The following is a 26,612-nucleotide window of genomic DNA, read 5'->3' on the forward strand; positions in this document are numbered from 1 at the left end:
CCATCCCTGGCCATGCCACGCACTCCCCAACCAACACAGCGCCCACTTCCTGAACTGGTCTAAGGTCACTCGGCAACAATGGATGGACGCCCTCAGCACCACACAGCTCAGACACCACCAACGTGGACCACACACAACTTCGACTGGATCACCAGCGCCACCGACCAAGTTGCTCCCACCAAACCAGCCAAAACACACAGACCTGTCAAACAAGCTAACTGGTACACCCCAAAACGAAGCACATCAGGACGCAAGTGCAAACAGCTCGAAAGAAGATGGCACACTAGCAAGAACCACACCGACAGAGCTACCTTTAAATTAGCCCTCAGTGACTACCATCGACCGATCAAAGCAGCAAAAAGAAAAGGGGCTCTGACCCACTGGATCAACGCCAACCAAACCAAGTAACTCTTCACCATGGTCAGAGAGTTCCCCTGCCCATCAGCTATCGAAAACGCAACCCCCCTTTACAAGAATTCTGCAACGCCCTTGCTGATCATTTCCATAAGATAGCAAACATCTATAAGAACTTCGATCCCCAATCCTCCAACCTCTTCAGCCTCCGTTTGACCACTACTGTCGACCATTTGCACAGCCATCATTATGAACTCCAGCCACTCGGGAGCACCAATCGACCCCTGCCCCAACCGACTTTTCAACCTCTAACTCCCCATCATCAACACCTCTAGAACAACAGCTACCTTTCCCGACGTGTGTAAACGCTGAGATCAGACCCCTCAAGAAACCCTCAGTAGACCCCCAACTCCAGAACTATTGTCCCATCTCACTACTCCCGTTCCCCGCCAAAGTACTGGAGAAGACCATCAATCTACATCTCACTGAACACCTGGAAAGAAACAACTTGCCAGTCCCCTCAAAATCAGGATTCAGAACCAATCACAGCACAGAGACTGTTCTTATCGCCTCAACAGATAACATCCGCACCCTACTCGACAGAGGAGAATCAGCTGCCCTGATCCCACTTGACTTCTCCGCCACCTTTAACATGGTCTCCCACCACACACTCATCAATCGCCTACACCAGATTGGTATAATGGACGACGCACTCAGATGGATGGCATCCTATCTTACAAGACGCACCCAGAAAGTCTGCCTCCCTCCCTTCACATCGCAAGCACACCTGCTGTGTTCCCTAAGGTTCATCCCTTAGCCCAACACTCTTCCGCGTCTACATGACTCCACTTACAGACAAGGTCAGTACGCACAACATCCTCTCCTACTCCGACGACACACAGCTCCGCCAACCCCTCCGCAACGAAGACCAACCTCCACAGCTGCAGGAAGGACGTCTCAGCATGGATGAAGGACAACTGCCTAGAACTTAACACATACAATACGGAAGTTCTCGTCTTCGGCAAACACACTGCTCTCTAGAACGACTCCTGGTGGCCGTTTGAACTCAGACCTACCCCCACGCCAAAAAGCCACGCCCACAACCTCTGCGTCATCCTAGACGGCGAACTCTCCTTGAAACATCAGGTCAGCGCCGTCTCCTCAGCCTGCTTCCACGCGCTCCGCAAGATTTTCAAGTGGCTCCCCATCAGCACAGGAAGGCACTAAGGTATGCCCTCCTCACCAGCTGACTGGACTACGGCAACACACTCTATGCAGGCACAAACACCCAGCTCATGCAAAGACTCCAGACTGATCTTCAACCTGCTCAAGAGAACCCACATCACACAGCACCTGAAGGACCTCCACAGGCTCCCGGTCCAGATAAGATGCCATTTCAAGTTCCTGACCCACGCCTACAAAGCCCTCCAAGAACCCGCCTACTTGAACCACCAGCTAAACTTCCAGCATACCCCCGGAACCTCCACTCCGCACAGCTCGCGCAGATACCTTGCATACGCCAGTGCTGCACCAGACGACGCTCCTTCTCCAATCTCACTGCCAAAGCATGTAACACTGACTGACTTCAAGAAGGGGCTCTCGAGCGGTCACTTAAAATGAGACCTGCAGCACACGCCTGCATACCCTCTCAGGTGACAAGTCGCGCTTTGTAAATACTACTTGATTGAGAAAAACATGAACTGGTGGCAGAGTGTTCTCTGTACATATGGCCGGTCTTTGGAATAGCTTGCCTCTGTCACTTCGCCCTATTGACAACCTTTATGCTTTCAGGAAGGCTTTGAAGTCCTGACTTTGTAATCTGGTCAGGTACAGATAGAATTCAGATATGAGTGGTCTTCCGTAACTGACCTCTCCAGTTTAAATGTTGGATTAATCAACTAATTAAACACGGTCTGCACTATTGGCTAACAATTGTGGGATTTCTTTTCCTTTTTACGCTTGAAAGAATTATGTGAATTCTGCTATGTGAATGATCAATTGGACTACCTGATGAAAAGATATTTGTTTGTGCACACTGTGTTTTTCTAGAAGCTAATGCTCGTACCTGTGCTAGTGTGGTAAATGGGTCAACATATACTTTTTACACTAATGTGTATTCTAATATAGAATTATTTAAATTGTTTTACCTCATTTGAGTATCTAATCCAATTAATTTTCATGCTGCTCAACCACTTCACGTAACTTTATTCTGTTCCCTAGATTACTACATTTTAAAATTCTAATTTTTGCGGCCACACATTTTGTCGTTGAGTTTCATCCTGTCACTGAAAAACTCTGCTAGTGCGAAGTTATTTAAAATGCGTTTCTCAATTTACGGTGCACTTTGTTTTTCGTTGAGATTATTTTTCGTAGCGCTCCTTGTCTCTCATTACCCATGAACATTTTCCATTTAGCCTTCGTGAGTTGCTACAACCCGAAAACATTTTATCCTTCAACAATAGATCTTCCACGATCCATAACTGTATCATCATGCGATGCTGCTCCTGTGGATACCTGAAACAATTGAATGTATTTTATTTTAAGACAAGCATGGGTTATTTTTTAACTTGAACGTCTTAAACACACACTGGAAAGCCTATCTGTCTTTATGCCAATGCTCTGCAGTCAATACTTTTGGATTTGCCAATTCCAAAGGGCTTTAAACTGTGACTGAATATACACACAATGTGTACCTTGGGAAGCATTAAGGATTGGCATCGAGCCGTTAAGGACGAGAACCCTCACTCATCCAAAGGTGACAATCTTCATCATTGAGCTCCCTCCTCACACAAGCACCGCAAGGTACCTTGTGTGGGCTACAACTCTCATCAATATTGGGAGGAGCTGAGGTGTTTTCGATGAGGAAGATGGTAATATTGGTGGGTGAGGGGCAGAGTGCAAAAAAGGAAAACGGTGTTTCAAACTACCTCCCAGTCGGCAAAACTATTTTATTCTGGTCCCCCCTTTGGGTATATTTAAAAATAGTGAAGACGGGATAACAACGACCTATCCTAAAAGGATCAACATGTTTCTGCTCCTAGCTGACTGTATAAGTTCAAGGGTCTTCATCAGGACCAGAGATACTGTCACTCTGCTTCAACAGTAAAGGAAAAGTGATTAAAATTGACCATAAATTTGACCTGCTGATACCCTGGGTGTATTCCTCTCATCCTCAGGGTTCACTCATGCAACTGTGGGAAACAAAAAGAGCAAAACACAGCAGCAGATGGTGCAATTATCAGTTCACTCCGCTCAATTTCCAAAAGTGTGCTGTGTAACAAAATCAACCATCACCATAAAAAAACACTTGTGCTATGGTAGTGCAGTGAATTGTGATGGATCAAAATACTTAAATCGGGGGTGGGGGAAGGACAAGTTGTGTCCTTACCTAAATTTAATGCATCTTATTCCATGATTGTCTTAACTGATCCCATGTGGCTATAGAGCTTAAAACAAACTACATTCATTGAGACACAAAAAGAAAAAGAATAGCAAGATGAGTATTTCAACTATATACATGTCTATTCCGCTAAATTCTATTGTATACTAATCACTTGTATACATTAGCCACATTGTAATGCATGTACCCATCTTCACTAACCATTCAATGTGCATCAAAAGGGCAGTACTCACTACATTCTGCAAGATCCACCGATCTAACAGAGTTCTACAGTACCCTTCAATGTGGAACTTTCTAAACTCACCACAAGGAAAACAAATACAAATCTTTTGAGCTTTGTAAGACCCGGGAAATATAACGCGGTCTGTGTTTAAGCTGGAGAAACAAAGTATGTCGGGAAAGATAGTTCCTGAAGTAACCACGTGGGCTGCGTATCATGTGAATTGGACTGCGATGATCTGTGACAAAATCATGACAATATAAGAGATCATCAATAATAGAGGAGTCTTCCCAGTCTTTTCTCATTTATACACACCACATTATATGCTTGTAATTATGAAGTACACTATTGGGGCAAAAATGAAGCCAAGCAGCTGGATGCATTGAGTCATAAGCTGTGCACGAGCAGTGAAGACTATAGCCCTCATATCTCATTTTGTGACTATTCGAGTGCATCTGATACCCATCCCAAAATAATAGTAATGAAAGGTGGATCGATAATATAGATGGATATAGGCAAATTGTCCAGAGGGTCGTCATTTCATGGAGTGTACCAATATTGCTTAATCTTCACCTCGAAGGTTGTTACAATGTCAGATGAGTGTTTGTACAAGAGTATATCAAGCGATCTAAACCTGATCCGAATTGATGTCCATTTCAAAGAGATGACCAAGGTATATTGTCATTTAATCCTTTTAGATGGCACTTAAGTCTAAATATCCATTGTTCTCTAGGAAAGAGTAAGATATCCAATTTTCCCATCTGAGTAGTGTAGTATGGCTTGTCGAGCACTATCCATTGGATATCATTCTCAGAGTGAATTTGCTCCAAAAAATGTTTTGTCAGTTTAGTGTTGCTTTTTTAAACCTAATGGTACTCTTATATTCCACTGTTCTTGTTCTCACTTTGCATGTGGTCATACCTACATACTGAAAAAGACATGGGCATGTGATCATGTAAATTACTCCTGATTTAGTTTGTATAGATGCCATGGACTTTTGAGTCCAATCTGTGTCGTAGGATTTGTAAGGACATAGACCGAACACATGCCACGAGGAAAATGACCTTTAATATGTGTTGTCCATAGTCCTTGTTGTGTCTTGTTGTCTGTTCAGATGTGGCCTGGAATGTACTAACATGCCACAAATGTTGTTTCTCTGTCTCAATGCAAAAATGGGGTTTTCCCATTGTTTGTTTCCAATATTCAAAATTTACCAGTTCTTATTGATAGCTTTTTTAACTGTCTGTCAAATGTCTGTACGTAGTTACACAAACTAATCTTTCAATTTTCAGTCTCCTTCATTCTTCATTTGTTGCCTATTCTTTGTCACCGTTTGTCCATGGCAATCATGGTCATGCATCTTGTGTTTAGCCCTTTCCCCCCCAGACGAGGTACTTATGAACATCTACAGCTCCCGTTTTTAGGACCACTTTAGGACTTATTTTGTTTGCACTCTACAAAGTGCTCGTGCTTTTTCCAGCTCGGCCACCACCCATCTGCCTTACCCTTTCAAATACTGTTCCAACTGTATGGTGCACTTTACTGCTCCCTTCCCTTGACTAGCGTGTTTTATTTATGATTGAGAACAGCACTGGTGTGTTGCTTTCGTGATATCCGTTTGTTCGCTTACCTTGTTAAGTATATGGCATGTCGCTTTACGGCTCCTTGATAACCGCTGCAAACATGAAGGAACAGTGACTGCGCTGCTTCTCTGAAATACTAGTCTGATTTCAATGCACGCTCTTTAAGTCTGATTTATGACCAAGGTACCATTGAACCAACAATTTAAACTTTCACCAAGGATTACAAAACTACAATTTTTTATGTGATTTTTAGGTGTGTGCAGTGTAAAAGCTTGCCTCCTAGTTTGTTAAAAGCTTTCCTTTTGACCGTTCCCCTATGCTTGCTTTTATAAGCAACAGGAGAGGATGTGGCATAACTACTTGAGCGGCCAACTTTGATGCTGGGTTCGAGTTTCGGCATGGGCTCAACATCCTGTGATTCTGTGCTAATCACTTTCTCCGTTCCTAAAAATGAATGAATGCAACTGGTGCTCATGTATACCTTCGGGTTAAGTTTACACTGTATAAAACTACTAAAAGATGGGTTTTTCTGAATACTCTGTATTGCGTTTTAAAATAGGCATGATTTTCTTATTTGTTGTAACGATTTTGCAATTAAAACACCATTACGCACTCAGTTAATTTGCATGCTCACACCTACAGCCATTCTTCATGACCTCAGGCTTCATGCTTTTATTACTTCGCATTCAGCCATGCTGAACAGCAGAGGTTCTGCTATTCAACATGGCTAAAAGACATTAATCTTGACCACGATAATAGCTCTTGGATTGCCAAGCGTATTGGCTATACCAGTGCTCGTTGTTTTATGGTTGTTGTGTTGATGTGCTCCCTTAGTCAATCTAGAACTATTGAAAATGGGCATGGTGCAGAAATTGGTTTAGCCTAGGTGTTTGAAATGTTGTAGACAAAGTGTTACATAGCTATATGGAATGAATTCAGGTAGTCCATCTGTGGTGTGCCATTCTGGCACACGCAATTTCATCCAACTACTGTACTATTTTATGTTACAGTTGGCACTTGTTGCAGTTTCCATCCTCATTTGTTTTATAGTACATTAAAAACTGAAGGTGCAGAACACAATCGATTTGCCAGTTTACTTTTAGGTCTCGCCTGACCCAGCGCATGCGCTGGTCTGGCGAGACTTTTTGAGAGGGCTCCAAAAAGTGTTACCAGGCCAGCCTAGGGCTACAGTGCATGTGCGCAGGCGCGCGTGCCGCGCTTGACCGCGATTACTTTCACTTTCGCTTTGATGTTTGCTCGTGATCACTTTCGCGGCCGCTTGGCACGCCAATAGGTCTCGCTTTTGGGACCTTATAAGTATTTAGTTATGCAACTGTTGCATGGCTAAATACTTATAAGGTCCCAAAGGCGAGACCTATTGGCTATGCCAATGCTTGTTTTTCGTAGTTTGATGTTGATGTATTTTGTTTTTACTTAGACAAGATTGTGGGCTTCTAGATCCTGGGCTTCCAAATCAATGAAAGATAATACATGTATTTGTTTTTATTTATTTGTCAAACCTTGGCATCATTAACACTACACTGAGAGAATCAATATAGGAGGTGTTTTGAAAGCCACGATATTTTGCATATTTCCTGTTGAATGGTAGTGTGGCCATGAAATCACAGGGCAACATTGCATCTGTGTTCAGCTTTACATCGTGTTAACTTTTTAAACATTCAATAAACATTTCTGTTAGCTAGGATTGTTATAAATAGTAAAATATGCATTTGTATTTCAGGGGATGAGATTGCCTCTTAAACCAAAGCAAAATGAACCCAGTTTTCAGCCTTCCTCTAAGAAAGCAAGGTACATTTTTCAATTTATTTGAATGTTTTAAAATTGAGCATCTATGCGTGATAGTTATGCAACTTTTGTTGACTATTTGTATGTATGATAATTTTAGTTTGGTTCACTGCTTTTATATGCATGCTTTTTGCCCTTCATGGTAATGATATATATTTTTAATTGGGTGCAAATCGTGAACATGCGCAACAGAAGCGACTAAGTGCATGTCTGTGATCCTTATTTAAACTCAACTTGGCATCACTAAGGCTCAGAAAAAATATATGAACATTTCTCTGCCGGAATAGAATTTAATAGGGGTTTATTACAGTCTTTTATTACAGGACTGCATAGCATGATGCACACAATTTTATATAATGAATGTTTGTTTTTCAACATCTAATTTTTTAGGAGTATCTTATTTTATTTTTTTCAATTTTCTTCTTTGTGTGGGCATTGGGTACTGAATAGAGAGCCAAGGCTACATTGGAAAGCCTTGAGATGCCCACTGCTCCTGTTTAGCTTACTTAGTGTGGAGTTAGCGAGTAGCTGCCTCTAAACTCCTGTTCGGTCAGTCTGCCTCACCCTGTATGTTATCAACTTAGGTTGCAAAGCACGCTTCACCAGATGGCTGCAAATTGTTGACTAGCTGATCTGTAGGCTTGATGTTAGAGACTAGACTCCTTTTGTTTGATTGATTTTTAGATTACTGGTCACTTTGCTGCTGTAAACTCGAAAGATGTTACGAGGAATAGTGCATTGTATGTGCCAGTACTTGTTCATATCAATAGAATGCTTTTAAAGTTGTTTCACAGATCCTGCTTTTATAGTGCCTTTTAAATCTTTCTACTGCTGCAATCCAATCAGGAAATTCTAAGCAATATGGATACTTCTAGCTGCAGAATCTTCACCTCTAGAATATCCTCCGGTGTAAGACTGAATCCAAAACCTCATAGCTCTTTCGCCAGCAGGTGGTGCTTTCTCCATCTCTGCACTGGAAGCAGAGCAGTTGTGCTATCTTTGGGGCCATAAAGCACCACACCAGCACACCAAAGTTGGTTCCCTTTTTTCCACGCCTTTGGATGTAGATCCGGAATTGCTCTCTGATTTTTTTCACACTATTCCATGTTTTGCACATGCTTTTTACCAGTGGCATAGGGATGTGTTCTCCAGTAAAATCAGGATTCAAAGCCTGTCGCTCCTGTAAAGGACAGATGCCCCTTTGGTGCCTCTTCTGTCTTGGGACACTGCAAGTCTGTCTTGCATTACAGAACATCTGTGGGCTGGTCGGAGTACTTAGTGCTTCCATATCTAGACGACTGGCTCTTCGCTAATTGTTTTGGACCATCTGCAGGCCACTGCATCCCTGTTGTTTGACTTGGGCTTTTCCATCAACATGCCCCAGCAAGTCTTTGTTAGCGCCCCCTGGCGCGTCCTGCTGATAGGAGCAGGACTGGAGACAACATCAATGAGAACCTTTCGATTCCTATGTTTTCAAAATAAGGCTCTAGTTCCAGTCCTGACGGTTCTTTGTCTGATAAGTCTCCTGGCTTACTGTAGCCTACTGGTCACCCATGTATGCTGGCACAATAGGGCTCTGAGAAACACTGATTTAACCTGGTGGTTGCTAGAGGAGCATCCGTCACAAGAGATGGCCTTTAATTAACTCAAGCAGTAACCATAGTAGTGACCGATGCATCCACCCTAGGTTGGGTGTGCACATCTAGAGGAATTGGAAAGGAGACATATGGTTCTTCACATCAATCTGCTCAAACTGCTGCAATTCGCCCATACCTGAAAGCCTTCCTCCCATCACTTTGCAGCTGGTGTCTTCGGATCTTGACGACCAATTTGGTCGCTGTAGGAGAGTAGGATCTGCTTCTTATAGTTACCCCCACTTTTTGCTGATGTTTCACTGTTTTTCGACTTTAGTCTGGCTGGGGTCCTGCGAATCAGGACCCCAGCCTAGCTGCTTACTCTTTAAAATGATTCCCAGTACTTTAGGTACACTCCAGATTGGATTCTGGGGTACCCTTATAAGTCCCTAGTATATGGCATACTATGTACCCAGGGCATAGGTACCCGAGAGGCCTACCAGGGGCTGCAGCATGTATTATGCCACCCCTGGGAAGCCTTCCAAAATGACACCACAGGACTGCTACTGCAGCCTGGGTAAGGTGGTGCATGCACCCCTTACTGAGATATAGGTTTAATATATCTCTCCATATCACTGCACATATAAACCTATCAGTCACCCCTTTGGCAGGCGTTACTAATCCTGAGGACAGGGTGCTGGATTGTATGTGAGAGGGTGCCCATGCATGAGTAGAGCCCCTCTGCAGCCTTCGGAACCTTTATTCTGGGGTTGTTTGTGATGCAGCCAAACCATATACTCTTAAGTGCATTATAACCAAACGGTAAATGCTAACTTTGGGATGGCTGCACTGAAACATTTCGTGTTTGGTGTCAAAGACCTTGGAATCATACCCCCACACCAGTAACTGGTGTGGGAGTATGATCCCACCCTTCTAGAGGGAGAGACATGAGAGCACCGGTATACCCGGTACCTGCTAATAGAGCCCTGGCATCACAAAATGGATGCTGCTAGCCACAGACACAAGTCTGCCCTGGACGAAACTCCGGCAGGGGAGGCCTGGACAATAGGTTTCCTGTCGACTCCCAGACAGGCTTTAGTGTATTGGGGCTGGGTGGGTGCACTCCAAGAGTGCTTTGAAGTTCAGCACTGGGGCCACATTTGTTGTCCCTGTGCATAGTCCAGCTCAAACCGGTTGCAGGGGCTGCCAGTCCCTGCACTGGCGCGAAACTGGACAAAGGAAATGGGTGTAGCCACCCCTCTTTCCAAACCCTCCCATAGGTGGGTCCCCAGAGTATGTCCAACCCCTTCCTTGGGTATAAAGAAGGAACCCCTGACTACAGGACTTTAGATTACACCTGGACGAAACTCTGAAACTGAATCCTGGAACTTCGACGCTCTACACTGAACTAGATGACTGAAGAATCTCCCTTGGAGGAAAGGAGTTACTCCCCTGCTTGGCAGGCACCAAAGACGCATCTGTCCGGTTTGCATCTCCAAAGCTCCCGCTGGACTCCGAAGAATTTTGCAACACAGGAGGTGGGTTTCCGTGGTCTCTGAGATCTGTGCACTCAGCAATTCTGAGGCCTGTATCCCTCGTGGAAGACTGAGCAACCCGAACCCCTGGACACCCCTACCATTTGCAGAAGCATCAGCTTTCCAGCGATTCCTGCAGCTGAGCTTTGGGTTACTTGTAGCCCTGACCCCGAGCAGCATTTGCACCGAAGATTGTCCGCTTACACTCCACAAGTGTTCCGTTAACAGGCCCTTTGTGTTTTCTCTTAAGGTCCCTTTGCGATCCCTAGTCCGTCGACTGGTGGGTCTCTATGAAGGCAACTACTTCTGATTGGGCTTACCTGTTTGCTCCAGATGTGCCCTGACTCTCCATCGCTTGGGGAATCCCCAGGACCTTGCTGATCCACACCGCAGCATCTTTTCTCTTCCTGCCTGGGTTGCTGTTACAAGACTTGTTGTGTCCCATCCGGGCACCGACACCGCAGCACTCTACATCCTTCGTGGGACAGCTCGAATCCAGCTCCTGGTCGTCTTAGACGCCTCCTGGTCCCCGTGGCTACAGAGTCAAGCTTCACCTCTTCGCACCTGAAACACCCAACATCGGTGGGCATTAGTCTATCGTGCCCCTGGTCACTGGCAAGTGACCCAGACTCTGTCCCCTCTGCTTTCAGGTTCTTCTGATCTTCGATCCAGGCTTGGATCACACTGGAAACTTCTCTCCTTCCCGGCAGCAGCACTTTGCAGAAGATTGCCATTGAAATCAATGACGATTCCCGACACCATTTGACACCTATGTACCCGGCTTCCCTGGGTGAGGTAACTCGAGTACTCCGGTGCTCCCGTGGATGCTGGCCCTAGAACCCCTAAGTGTCTAAAGGGGTTTGCTCAAAGTCCTCTCCTAAGTGTCCTTAACTTCTAAAATTCCAACCGCGACTTTCCCATTGAATAGTACGGGGCTCGTGCCTGTGTTCTCACACTGCACGCGTCCCCCGTGGGTCTCCTGTGTCACTACCTTTGGTGGTTCCTTGGGGTCCCAGCGATTCTACGTGCGCTAGGCACTGTCTAGTCAAGTCGTGGTTCTTATACCACTTCCTTAATAAATTGTTTGGTCCGCCCCTATGGCCCATTGTATATTGTGCTATTTACTGTTTTAGAACTGTATTATTGTGTGCCTTGCTCTCTAACTTCATAAAGAGGTTAGTAGAGAGTGATTAGAAATAAATACATTTATTTTATATATATATATATATATACACCTTGTGTGGTTCTCCTTTCATTTAGTAATTCAAGAGGTTATAATCTGGTAAACCAAGCTGCTTTACACTCCAAGACTTAGCCTGAAGGCTGCTCTCCATAGCTACCACTAGGATAGCTTTCAATAAAGGTTGTCTTTAAACCTATCATCAATAAGGGTTGTTTGGACTGGTGCAAGGTGCCAACTATAACTAGTGGACAGCATATTCCAGGCCAACATCTCACAGTCGCAATGTGGTATGTCATTAAGCAGAGAGGAGTAGATTCTCAGCTTCTCTGTCGCTAGGCTCTGGACTGGATCTGGGATGATTGCCAACCACCTGGCATCACCAGAGCGGACCGCCTAGGTCCGCAGACCACCTGAAGTACTGTGCCGCACCCCCCCCACCCCCATCACTACGTCTACCGCTCAGGGTGGACCTTCTTTCCCTGTTGGAATGGCAAGTTATGCACCCTAACTTCCAGAGCCTTCCCTTTCACACTTGGAGATTGATTGGGGACACTTGAGCTCTTTCCCGTGGCCACCAAACTTGGTCAATGTTATACTCTAAGCATGTCGCCGCATCATCTATTCGGTTTACTACGAGAAGTGGAACCACTTTGCCACATTGTCTGCAGAGCAGAATGTGGATCGACTGAAAGCGCATCTATTGGACATCCTATATTTATCTGTTGCTATCCCAACCTAGCTGTGCAGTGGGCACTATTGAGGATTACATCACAGTCCTGTCAGCATTTAACTCTTTCTTGGTAAAGCTAGGTTCAAATCTCCAACTATAATCGATTTTTGAAGGGCGTTACACATATATCTTGTTTTGACCTTCTTGATTGGGGGGCAGGTGGGTAGCCTTTGTGCCCCTTCACAGTTTCCAGTTATATCAGCATAGGTTAAAGACTTTTTTTTTGGTTTTTTTTTTGCCCGTCACCTTTGTGAGACAGGTCAGTGAATTGTTGCTCTGTGCATCGGTTTGCCTTTGACTTGCTTCTAGCCAGACAAACTGTAGCAGCCTTCTTACTCAAGTTGGTGACACTTTAGCAATCTATTACCCTTCCCACCTTATGCCCTCCATCGCACCTGGGCCCTCAGAAGACTATAAATTACTGAATCGACTGGATGAGTGAATCAAATTGTGTAATGCTCTTTCCAAGAACGAACCAACAGTAGGAACCTGTGCTAATTACACCAGAGCGACATTTTGAACTTCAACAGGCTCCAAATGTGCTGAAAATTGACATGCTGCGACATGAACATCCCATCACAGTTTATCTAAGCATTATTGCTTGGACTCAGACGTGAAGAGGGATAGGCATTTTGCATCTTCTACGCTTTAGTATTTCCTTGTCTGACCACTCTTTCAGAACTGCCACTTGGGTGGGAGTTTTGCTGTGGAATCCATTCAACAGGTTAGTGTAGGAAGCGGTCTCTTTATGTGATATATTAAGAATCTTATACACTGTGTAATGAGTCAAGGGGGTTCCCTTATGAGTGGACAGGGGCTTGCTATGCAATCCCTAAGTGCTCTATTAGGGTGTAGTGTGGTCGTGCAGCCTTAGGCTTAACACGGAGTGCAAGAAATTTGCAAATATTGCAAACAATAATCAATAAATAACACACGACTCAAGAGGAGATCCACACCACTTTATTAAAATAGCAAGTATCTTTATATATGTTTAGACATTAGAGAAACATCTTTAATGTAAGTACATTTCTAAATATAAATGATTTTCACTTACAAAATTGGAGAGAGTGCCATTTCTGAGCTCTGCAATCTTAGCCTATGGAAGGAAGAACACGTTCTGCAAGCAGGTATAGTACAGCGACTTGAAAGACCAATCTCCACAATTAAGGGTGAGTGGTGGGCAAGGCCATACTGGCAGCACACCACCAGCGGCACGGGTGCGGCCGGGTGCAAAACAGTATCGGGAGCCCAGTGTATTTTGATGGAGATCAGTCATTGCAGAAAGAGGCTGCCGGCTCTGGCCAGGAGGCCAGTCGGGCTGAACCAGCAAGGGGGATTCAAGGCTTGCGATGCTCTGGGACGGGGAGGACACCTTTGGTCCTCTTCTCCAAGGCCCAGGGGGGACAGGTGCAGGGGTGTCCTTAAGCATCTGGTTTTTCCTTACTTATTTAGTGTCAGTGGCCTGTGTGCAGAGGCTGCAGGCGACACCAGGAAGTCCAGGAGGGGTGAAACCACAATGGACGCGAACTCTGAAGAGCTGAGGGACCTTGGTGACGGCGGTGGCCCACTTCGACTCAAGCCAGAAGCAACGGGTGGAGTGGTGACTTAGGGTTTCAGCCTTTCTGGAGGCCTCGAGTATTTGCATTTGGAGTTTCTTCAGAACAGGTCCACTGCTCACGGTATGTCTTGAGTCGTTTTCGAAGGCATGCAGTCCTCCTAGGTTTCTAAAGTCAACAGCTGCAAAATGAGTTGACTTTGGCGCAGTTTTCAAGGAAGGATATAGACATGCTGACAGGGTTGGTACCAGGTCAGCTGCTTCTTCCCTCTCTGCGTTTGCGGCTCTTCGGTGTCCTCTTTCCTCTTAGGTCAGGATCTGATTCTATGGTGCCAGGGGCTCCCCTAAATACTGAATTTAGGACCAATGGGCTACTGACCCATGGGGTAATTATACCCCCATATGACCACTTAATGTTGGAAGTGGGTATAACCCTGTCCCAGAATTCCTAAGTGTGCCCTCACAAAGATATCTACTTCTGAAAAATGGTGTCCACTTCTTAGTAGCCCACCTTAGGGGTGGTACTAGTCTGGAGGTGGCATGCCTAATTGACTAGCCCATATTTACCTCATGTCCAGGGTCTAAGGGGGCACTGGACAGAGGTGTGGCTTCCTCTCTTGTGAGGGAAGCCAGATTCACATTCTAATGGTGGCTGCTTCTTTGAAGCTTGCAGGCACAAGGAGACTAATCAGCAGGCCCTCCTGTGGGAGGGAATGTTGCACCCTCTTCCCGGACAGGCTTTTGTTCTGGGTCTCCTGAGAGCAAAGGCTCTCACCCTAGGAGGTCAGAACAGAGTCTCTTGTGGGAGACTGTCAGAAACCAGTCAGCAAGAACACATTAGAGGCTGGTAGGGTTTCAGGAGACACCTCTAAGGTTCCCTCTGAGTGCATGTATTGGTAAATCGCATCCGTGTGGGTTTACCAATACAAGATGTTTGTTACCAAACACCTCTATTTCCAGTGAAGCCATCATATAGCTAGGAAATTCGTTTCCACCAGTGTCAAGCACATGTTTTATAATGGCTTCCCTGGTCACTTGTACTGGCAGTAATAGGAAAGACCAGCACGGGCATATCTGCTCATGCAGGTATGCCCTCACATGTAATAATCAGCACCCTGCCTTATCGCTGCTGTAGGGGTGACTTACAAATATTACATGTAGTAGTAGGTGACATGGCACACAAGGATGTGTGACATGGCATGTTTTCACTTTTGTCTGCACCACGACAAGCAGCCTAAAACTGCAGTCTTGCATGTGCTTGGTAAGTGGCCCAGTAATTGTGCTCCAGCCCTTAGGGGCCCTTTTTTTCAGGCTCTAGGTACCAGGGGTACCATTTAGTAGGGACTTACAAAGGGTGCTAAAGGTTTTGCCAATTGGGGAAAACAATTGAACATTTTTAGGGAAAAAACACTGGCACTGGGGAACTGTTTAGCAGGAATCCAGTGCACTTCAGTCAAAGTTGCATTAAATACCAGGCAAAAAGAAGGGGGATATTGCAACAAGAACTCCGCTACCAACAGTTTGAATCATCAGTTAGAAAAATCCATCCAAAGATAAATTTACTTGCCTTTAGTAACTAGATTTCTGGTTGATTCTCTATCTACTGCAGAAGTCCTCACTAAACCCTCCTACCTCCCCTGTCTGACAGATGGTCATAGGACTTTCATCTTAATAAGGTTCAAAGTTAGTTGCTGCTCCACACATCAATCAATATGATAACTTTGTATCTGCCTCTAAGCGCATGGAAAATATTAAAAGGAACTGACATTTGTGCACCAGGGTGGCGATTATAGGACTCCAGTGATGCCACACATGCTCCCTTTCCAGTGCCAAGATAGCACCACTTACTGGCAGAGGAGAACTATGAAAGGTTTCCAGATTCATACTAGTGTCTAAAGATATTCAATAGGGGAGTCATTTGCAGGTAGAGTATCCTCAAATGTGGTTAGAGAGGTTTGTACTGTTACCTGTAACTTAATTCCTGTTATTCTCACCAAGTTATAAAACACTAATTGTATTCAAATATATAGATCGTTATTTGTTTTGAAAATGTTCCTTCTGTAGAATTGAAGACATACCACCACCGACAAAAAAGTTGGCACCAGAATTGACTCCTCTTGTGCTGTTTACAGGATTCGAACCTGCTCAAGTGCAACAATACATCAAGGTATGGTGTGTTTTTACTGTTTGTTATAGTACATTATACTTTCTTATCGTTTCCAATTATGTTCATCCCAAGTACTAATATGATTGTTGTGGAGTAACGTGCATTGGCTACTACAAGAAAACCATGATCACATTACAAATTTGCCAGAATCACAATAAGGAGGGAAAATACCATAAACTCAATCTGTTCTTCACCCATCTTAACTCCTTCGATTAAAAGGATTCTGCTAGTGTATGACAATTCTGCATATGTGACCAACAGTTTTTATTTTTAATGATTCAGAATCAGCTCAGATATTCCTGATTGCAAGAGCTGTTGGTTGTACTGTTGTCGAGTAATCAGACACCTTGTCTAAAACTCAGAGTGCATGTCATATTAGTCAAGAGAAGACCAAAATTCCTGTCATTAATAACTTACATGAGAATTGAACTGTTCAAGTAACATTTGTCTAATGGTTTAAATTTGAATCATACCATGATATATCTTTAAGAAGTTGACCTTTGTAGATGTTTCTTTTTCACCAACACAATCATGAAGCTGTAGTGCTGATAAAACTATGCGATAAATGGTGTTCTTTCTTTTCAACTTGGAAGTGCCTAATTGTTCTCAATATATTTCGTGGTTATGATAGATGTGCAGTATAAAAAAAAATGGTTTATTATATTCATCAAATTGAATTGTGGTAGCATGGAACATAGGAAGTGCAAACAGTCGCTTAAATGTTGATCGCTTTAAACAGACCCTTTGTCTGGAGTTTAATGCCTACAGTTCTCGACAACTAAGCTCTCTTCAAAAGAATATTTTCGTTTGCATCTTCATAACCCTCATGCTAAGCAAAGCAATTCAGTTCTATTCCGTTCATAAGCTAGCTAAATAAAAGGCATGTACCAAAATATGCGGCTCAATGACCTGAAGAAAACAGAAATAACAGCTATTTTGAGTGGCCTGTTTAATCAGCATTCCTCCTCAATGAAATGTTTCCCATTGGTCAGAATGAAAACTGACAATCAAAATATTGGAAGTCTTTGCCCCAAAACATTTCAACCTGAATGCTATGTTAGAATTAACACAGGCCCAAAATCACCAAGGCCTTGATCTTTTTAATAGCTTACCTTCAAACACCTTGAAGGCCAAATTTGACCCAGTGCGTGGCCTTGTCAGATCTACATAAAATATATATACTGAGAAGCTACTTAGGCAACACTCCAAAAAGACGCTTTAAAACTAGCATGGGGCATGCCAGACTCTATACCTGTATAATACAAGATAATGACTGAAGCATTTACCTCTATTTTATCTATCCAGCCAACTGCCTGCACACCCAAACCTCCCAGTCAGCTGGATTCTTTCCTTTATGAAACTTCTTCCGTTTTCAAGCTGTCAGTTGTTGGACTGTCCTGTTGGGCAATTTGTAATGTTGAGACCCTCTTAGCAGAGTCAATTTATTTGGCATTTTTGCAGTGCAAATGTGTACTTATTATTGTTCCACTTGTTTTGTATTTAAATAGTCATTAGATCCTGAGGTACTAGTGAATTGGCTCCACCACACAACTCCTCTAGCTCCCTAGATTGCTGGATAACACCACCTATAAATAACTTTACATTTTTGTTGAGACTAATGGGGTCTTCTGCACTGTGCAAGCAGGCTTATCTACCGACTGTAGCACCAAGACTGGTCATTGTCACTGTGAACGAACTCAGTCGCTCTGCCATTACAAATGTCTGATGCAGATTTACCATTTATGAGAATTTCTAAAAGATTGTATGAAATTATTGTGCTTTGACTGTTAGACTGAGTAACGTAGTGTGAGGACACCGGTACCCTTTTGGTTTGACTACACTGCCACGCTGCTTGTTGCCCCTTTCATTGTTGAAATTTGCCCTAGCCATTTTCCAAAATAATTTGAGGTATACAAGTAAAACACAATCATCACATCATTGTAAGCAGCATTATCTATGCTTGCCTAAACGCATCATCCACTCTCTGATGCCAGCACTTTCATAGAGCACAGAATGAAGTGGAGATCTCTAAAGTGGCATTAAAGAACTTTTTCACATAAGTTATTTACGGTTTATCTAAATCTAACTATTGCCATCAATTTTATGGCGAGACGTATTGCTCCACCAGCAAATTTGTGTAGCAAATATCATACACAATTACTTAATTTGAATAAAATGTTGTGCCTGGCGTATGTTGGTTTCACTGTAGTGCACCATCCCAGTTTCCAGCCTTTGCTTGCTCACATTGGCCAGCATTAGAGCCAGAGCCGCCAGTGCTGGATTTGAGATCATTCCAGCCATATATCATCATCACAGGCTTTTTCTGTAACCGTTATGTCTTATGGACAAGATATTAAAATGAGATGTTTTTTTGTCATTGTAGTCTGTGTTACTGACTGTTTGATGACACTGACCTTCTTGCTTGTTCCTCTGTTACAGCTGTCCGCTCCATTATTGCTTTTGTACCCTATCACCTATATGCCTATGCTTTTGTTTATTCATCATTAGTTGTATAATTCTTCGGGAAACTACTGTCATGGATCCTTAATACTCCTGGACTTACCCTTTTCCTGTCTGATTTAAATTGTAATATTTATGTTGCTTCCCTTTATACATTTCAACACCTCATGCCCATACCAGTTATTTCTTGGATTTATTTAAGTTTAATATAACCCCAGGTGCGAGTATGTGAGCATTTTACAAAAATAATTTGTGTAAATGACATTTTACAGAAGTGAATGTTTAACAGACCCAGATCACAGAATCTGATTGAGAGCAAACAATAAGAAGGTATATGAGACAGCAGTAAGATTAGGTAAAGATTCGGAGGTAGGTAATTGGGTCGATCAGTGTCCTATGCAGTGATACTGTTAACAGCGACCACAATCATTTTTAGTAAACCGCGACAACCATGACACTGACTGATTTAAGGCGATGGTTGCAAAAACAACAGTTGATAAACAGAATGCACAACAATGTCATACATTCACCCCAGTACAGCGATCTGGGCCTAAATCCATCGTTTTTTTGCTCACCATGCTATTCCAGTTTGAACCCAGCCATATACAAATCAGTCTTGACCCTGTGTCTCATGGGAGCAGTCCAGCCCGAACTGCCAAGCCAGGTCCTCCCTGGACTGGAAACAAGAATCCTAGGACCGGTTTCGGGGTTTCACCCCTCTTCAGCCAGGATAGCTTTATTCCAGTGGCATGGAGAGCACAGGACTCAGGTCTGAGCATACCCGTCCCACTCGAGTTGACAAATGCACAGAGGTTATGACACCTGCTGATGGATGAGAACAGAATACAAAAGACTATAGTAAATCATAAAGGGTAGTACATGATTAGGACTGAGGGCAAGAACTCATGGCAGAGAGCACAGTTAGGGTTGCTGGGATAGATTAGGGTTGAATGGAAGGGTTTTCAGATGTTGCTTGAAAAAAGCAACAAAGGGTTTGAACTTCATATCCACCAGCAGCGAATTCCAGGAGAGGGTAGCTGTTTAGGAGCTGGACTAGTATTGTTACTTAAGTATGTATGCCGTTCATATTTTTATAGTTAAAGGTAAATACAATAAATGAACTGCCCTAGGTAATGTCTCGAGTCTTTGTGGTTTTCAAGGGCTGAATGTGTCCAGCCTCTTCAGCGTAGTGGAAGAGGCCACTAGTTTGAGTTGCAAAATGGTATCGTTTAAATTACGGTAAGGATGAATAGCAGACATACTTGAGGCTTTCAAAATGAGGATGCTGAGACAAACTAAAATAAAACGTTATGCTGGGAGAGCGTGTCAGTCATTACACATGTCTGCTCAAACCATCCAGTTCGAGGCATGTGGGCTGCTGAATTCATATCTGTGCATAGATCGCCGCCTAGTGTTGGGTCCGGATGTTTGCACGTTGTTGTCCTGGAAGAGTCTTCGAAGTATCCTGGGATAGGTGACTCCTCCCCTGGACTACAGTGCGCATGGGCATCCTCTCCATCCTCAGATTGTTTTTTTCCGCCATTGGGTTCGGATGTGCTATCTTGACTCAAGTTAGGAAAATCTTTTTTCAGGCCAAAAGGCCTTTAGTTCGCGTCGGTACTGTTCTCGATCGGTATCGATAGTATCTTGTTAGTTTACTAACTTCCAGAACAAACTTTCGCATCTTACCCGACCGTCTATTCGACATCAACGATGGAATCGAGGACACCATTCAAGAGGTGTCCGGTATGCAATGCGAAATATCCCCACGTCGACGTCCATCCGGTGTGCAACAAATGCCTTTCACCGGATCACGACGAATCTACATGCATGGCCTGTGCCAGATTTCGATCCAAGAAGACTCTACGGAATCGACGAGCGGCGAGACTCGAGGCGCAGCAAGCGGCACCGGCCCCGGCCGACATCTTCAATGCCGAGACCGAAGATATCGAAGAAATGGAGAACCTACCCTCCAGTCCCGTTTCCGAACATGACTCCGGATCGGAAGACGTCGACGAAACACTCTTTCGCAGAGATGAAGACGACACCGAGGTAGGAGACTACAATGAGGCCTTAGGGGCCGAAGAGAGTAGCTCCGGTGACGAGCAAGGCCTACCCGTTCAGACTGAAGAAAGCCCAGTGCAACAGTCTATGGCTCCGGTCGAGGGATCGCCTTCGGGCCTTACCCGAGACCTATCCCGCAGTTCTTCGGCCCCGGCCTCGGACGTTCAGCGGCAGCCATTAATGCCCAAAACGGCTGGTTTCCCTTCTTCAAAACCGAAACCGAAAGCTGTATTGGTTCAATTGAAACCGAAACCGAAAGTGGCGCTGGTCGGATCGAGGCCCTCCACACCTTCGACGCCAGCAAAACACATCGGCACTGAGCGCACCAAACGAGACTTCGGTGCCGAACTCGAAGCGGCCGACGTCGGAGTCGACATAAGGAAGAAGGCCTTCGGTACCACCAAACCTGCTCGGCTCCCGGCACCGACGCAATCGACTCCGACCCCAAAGGTCAAACAGCCTGCTGCGTCTCACACCGCGTCCACGGCGACACCAAAGCCACACTCATCGAAAAAGTCGACGGCCATTCCCGCCCCTCGACTCGATGACCCACCGGCGCCGAAAAAATCCACGACCGCCTCAACAGAACCGGTCGGTGCAAAAGACTCGAGGGCGCTCCAGACGCGACCCCTTGCTGCGCAAAGCACCAAAAAGAAAATGGTCCTCCAGGACACGTCGGGCTCCGAACCAATTAAAGCTCCGGCAGCCTCTTCGACACCAGCCAACATTACTTTTGGCCTGCCACCATCCACGGCCCCAAAACTGTTCCAAATCAGGACACGGGTGACCCATACCACGATCACGCCTGCCGAACGCTCTGCGGAGACGTCTCCACCGCATCTAATCGACGCCGACACCGGCAGGATGATTATCCACAAACGGAAAATAACTTCGGAGCCGGCTTTGGACTCCTTCAGGATTCCACTTAAAAGAAAGCTGCCTGTGGCTTCAGAACCAGTTCTTTACGAACCTTTCCACTCACCCTACCAGGATCCACAATCCTTCTCTCCAACACACTCCGACACGGATGCGTTGGTGGACTACATGGGTGACCAAGTCCCCTACCCCGGAGACATGGACCCTGATGGCCAACAGGACCCTGATCAAACTTGGGATGACCCTGTGGACCCAGGTGCACCTATGGATGCACAAGACCCGCAACTCTATGGAGCAAAAACATCTCCCACAGAGGACACGGCAGCGTTCAACGCTCTAATTGAACGTGCTGCGGCCAATCATGGGGTGCAACTTCACTCGGACACCGTCGAGGACGACTTTCTTATGGATACTTTTGCATCCTCAGAAAGGAATATAAAAACTCTACCCATGTTGAAGGGTGTCCTCAAACCAGCAAAGGACATCTTCAAGGAACCCACCAGGGCAAGAGTGATAAACCCCAGGATCGACAAGAAATACAGATCAGCGCCTGGGGACCCTACTTACATCAGAGGCCAATTACCTCTGGATTCCATTGTCGTTGCGAATGCTCGCAAGAGGGCACACTCACAAACAACAGGTGACGCTCCTCCCCCGGACAAAGAGTCCAAGGTGTTAGAGACCTCTGGCGGGTTGCCGCCCAGGCAGCCAACATATGGCGCATTGCCAATACTCAAGCACTCCTCGCTCGCTACGATAGAGCGCACTACGACACATTAGAGCAACTAATCCAACATCTCCCTGACCAATACAGAGAAGGTGCAGAGATCCTCATCAGAGAGGGACAGCTCCTCACAAACGCATCCATCAAGTGTGCGCTGGATGCCGCAGACACAGCTGCCAGGGCCATAAACACTAGCGTCATGCTGCGACGACATGCCTGGTTACGAATCTCCGGATTCAAACCTGAGGTGCAAAACAACATACTCAACCAGCCTGTCAACCCCGACTATTTATTCGGCCCGGAGGTTGACACCACCCTAGAGAAAATAAAGGACACGGACACTGCAAAGTCCATGGGGGCTCTCCAGACTCAGTCCTTTCGGAGCGGCTCCTTTCGTCGCCCCGGAAATAGAGGAGCAGGTAGAGGACAGGGGTCACAGCAAACATACAACAAGGGCAATACACAAACCACCTACGATAAAAACACCCGGGGTGGATATCGTGGCTCCAGTACAAAGGGCAGAGGACGCGGCTACGGCAACACCAGGTCCTCCCCCAAGAACAAGCAGTGACGCCCTCTCCCTTCCTCCCGACCACATAACACCTGTCGGGGGAAGGCTACAAAGGTTCCTGTCCACGTGGACCTCCATCACCACGGACAGGTGGGTCAAAGATATTGTCAAATACGGTTACTGTCTAGAACTAACCTCCACTCCACCCACAATACCTCCAAAAAACCGTCCTATGTCCTCAGAGCACTTAACGCTCTTACAGCAGGAGGTGCAAAGTATGCTTCTAAAAGGCGCAATAGAGGTCGTACCCGTCCACGAGCAAGGTACGGGGGTGTACTCCCTGTACTTTTTAATACCGAAAAAGGACGGGTCACTCAGACCTATCTTAGACCTGAGACCCCTAAACAGATGCATTCTTTCCGAGCATTTTCACATGCTCACTCTACAGCAAGTCCTCCCGCTGCTCAAGCAGGGAGACTTTCTAGCCACACTGGACCTCAAGGATGCGTATTTCCACATACCCATTCACCCCTCACACAAAAAATACCTCCGGTTCACTGTTCAAGGGCAGCACTACCAATTCAAAGTCCTTCCCTTCGGCGTGACAACGGCACCAAGGGTGTTTACAAAGTGCCTAGCTACTGTGGCGGCACATCTACGGAGGCAGCACATACACGTCTACCCTTACCTGGACGACTGGCTCGTTCAAGCGAAGTCAGCCCAGCAATGTGCCAGCCACATGTCCCGCACCATTCACCTCCTTCACAGTCTGGGGTTCTCACTGAATTACCCAAAATCCCATCTACAGCCCGCACACGTACAACAGTACCTAGGTGCGACTATAGACACTCTGGCGGCCACAGCTCAGCCAAATTTGGTGAGAATCAACAGCATGCAAATGCTGATTTCCAAGTTCAAACCACAACACTCCCTTCCCGCGCGAGTGTTCATGCAGTTGATAGGCATGATGGCCTCCTGCATCTTCATAGTCCCCCACGCGAGACTACATATGCGCCCGCTTCAGGAGTGCTTAGCACGTCAGTGGAATCCGGCTCAAGGACAGTTGAAAGACCTAGTGTTGGTGAGCGGTCGGGCATACAACTCTCTGCATTGGTGGAATCCACAAAACCTTTGCAAGGGCCGACCGTTCCAAGAGCCTGTCCCACAGATAATACTGACGGCGGACGCGTCTCTCCAGGGATGGGGAGCTCATGTACTCCATTACACAGTGCAGGGACTATGGACACAACAACAAAAGAAGATGCACATCAACCTTCTAGAGCTGATGGCAATCTTCCTCGCTATGAAAGCATTCAAAGTACACTTGTGCAACAAAGTCGTGTTGATCCGGACGGACAACATGACTGCCATGTACTACATACAGAAGCAGGGAGGAACACACTCTCCACAGTTGTCTCATCTGGCTCAGAGCATGTGGAAGTGGGCCATTCAAAGGAACATGTTCCTCATGGCAGAACACCTCCCCGGCAAGGACAACCAGATGGCGGATCTGCTCAGCAGACACAGCCACCAGATGCACGAGTGGGAGTTACACCCATCAGTACTCCAACCGTACTTCCAGCAGTGGGGTCATCCAGAGATAGACCTATTCGCGACAAGCGAAAACGCAAAATGCCAAAGCTTTGCCGCCAGGTTCCCACATCCGCAGTCGCAGGGCAATGCGATATGGATGAACTGGTCCGGCAGATTTGCGTACGCTTTTCCCCCAGCACCACTGATACCGCTGGTGGCACCCAAACTGCGTCAACACTCACTGACGCTCGTCCTGGTTGCTCCAACGTGGGCACGCCAGCCGTGGTACACCACCTTTCTCGAACTTTCCGTGGTGCCGCATCAAAGGCTGCGGGTCAAACCCGAGCATTTGACGCAGAACCATGGAGAGATTCAGCACCCAGATCCGCAACAGCTGAACCTGGCAATCTGGCTCCTGAAGTCCTAGAGTTTGGCTACCTAAACCTGCCACCTGACTGTATGGACATCATTAAGGAGGCCAGGAGACCCACTACCAGAGCTTGCTATGCAGCAAAATGGAAGAGGTTCGTCATTTATTGCAATAATAATGACATTAACCCGCTAGACGCATCCATCCAAAACATTATTTGTTACCTATTACACCTATACCGATGCAATCTGGCGTACACCTCTATACGTGTCCATTTGACCGCAATATCAGCCTATCTGCAGACCAGGCAGCACCTCTCTCTATTCAGAGTGCCTGCCATCAAAGCATTCTTGGAAGGACTCAAACGAGTCATTCCACCAAGCCACCCACCGGCTCCCATGTGGAACCTCAACTTGGTCCTCACACGCCTGATGGGTCCACCCTTTGAACCTCTACACTCATGCGAGATTCAATTCCTTACCTGGAAAGTAGCTTTCCTAGTAGCGATCACTTCTTTGAGAAGAGTTAGTGAACTCCAGGCACTAACCGTTCAAGAGCCATTTATACAGGTTCACGCCAACAGGGTCGTACTACGTACCAACCCCAAATTCATGCCAAAGGTGGTATCGCAGTTCCACATGAATCAAACCATTGAACTGCCCGTTTTCTTCCAAAACCCACAAACTGTCGCAGAAAGGGCACTCCATACACTAGATGTCAAAAGGGCCCTCATGTATTATATCGACAGGACCAAACCCTTTAGGAAAACACAACAACTTTTCGTTGCCTTTGCCCCACACCACAAAGGTAACGCTATCTCCAAAGCAGGAATAGCCAGATGGATCGTTAAATGTATTCAAATTTGCTATCAAAAGGCTAAACGCACTTTAACGATTCCCCCACGAGCCCACTCAACACGTAAGTTAGGGGCCTCAATGGCTTTCCTAGGAAACATTCCTTTGCATGACGTATGTAGAGCAGCCACCTGGTCCACTACACATACATTTACCAAACACTATTGTGTAGATGTGCAATCAAAAGAGCAGGCAGCTGTAGGACAGGCTGTTCTCAAAACTCTTTCAGACCACTGCAGCTGGCACTGGTAGCCGCCGCTAATAAGAGGGCACTGCTATATATTCTATGCACAGATATGAATTCAGCAGCCCACATGCCTCGAACTGAATATGCTACTTACCAGTATGCATCTGTTCTTGGCATGTAGGGCTGCTGACATTCATATCGCCCTCCCTCCTCCCCGGCGCCTGTAGCAGCTACAGCTCTCAGAATTACTGTAAGCATGGTCATCACTTTCTATATCTACTCCATCACTGCCACAATGGCGAAAAACAATCTGAGGATGGAGAGGATGCCCATGCGCACTGTAGTCCAGGGGAGGAGTCACCTATCCCAGGATACTTCGAAGACTCTTCCAGGACAACAACGTGCAAACATCCGGACCCAACACTAGGTGGCGATCTATGCACAGATATGAATGTCAGCAGCCCTACATGCCAAGAACAGATGCATACTGGTAAGTAGCATATTCAATATTTCGCAATGCCATCTATAACATTCTAATTATGATTCGAGTGCTAACCTAAGGTCAAAACATCAGTCCCCTTTACACACCATTCAGGCAAAATTTCAACAAGATGCTACACAGACACAAGAGAAAGCAAGGTATTACTACACACAAAACACAAAGCTATGCAATTCTCTCATTTCTCCATTTTCCCAAATTGGCTTTTGCCATATCTAACATGCTAATATTCTTTAGACTACTGGCCTTCTAAAACACTGAATTATTCTAGGTGCATTCCTGGGTAATTAGATTCCTATCCGATCCCTTCCTTGTACCTTAACCTCCTTTTATCCCTCCCCACTGTCATAAAAGTGTACCTCACTCCGTACCTTACATTACTCAACAAATGTTGAGCCTTAACCACAATCTATGACCGCACCTTCTT

The 26,612-nt window shown here is 45.6% G+C and overlaps 1 protein-coding gene across 4 annotated transcripts in view; it reads left to right on the plus strand.

Annotated features, from left to right (window-relative positions):
- The window catches only part of PAXIP1 (PAX interacting protein 1), a 167,951-nt gene that overhangs the window by 98,458 nt on the left and 42,881 nt on the right, over window positions 1–26,612 (plus strand). For all 4 annotated transcript variants that reach the window (XR_014970139.1, XM_085631990.1, XM_085631989.1 and 1 more), the window contains exons 14-15: window positions 7,299–7,366; window positions 16,005–16,107. Coding sequence is in view for 3 of the 4 variants with exons in the window: in XM_085631990.1 (XP_085488116.1) it covers window positions 7,299–7,366; window positions 16,005–16,107 (171 nt within the window). In the remaining variant the exon portion in view is untranslated. The remainder of the gene's footprint in view (window positions 1–7,298; window positions 7,367–16,004; window positions 16,108–26,612) is intronic.

Source organism: Triturus cristatus, chromosome 10, assembly GCF_964204655.1.
Source record: "Triturus cristatus chromosome 10, aTriCri1.1, whole genome shotgun sequence".
NCBI classification, from domain to species: Eukaryota; Metazoa; Chordata; class Amphibia; order Caudata; family Salamandridae; genus Triturus; species Triturus cristatus.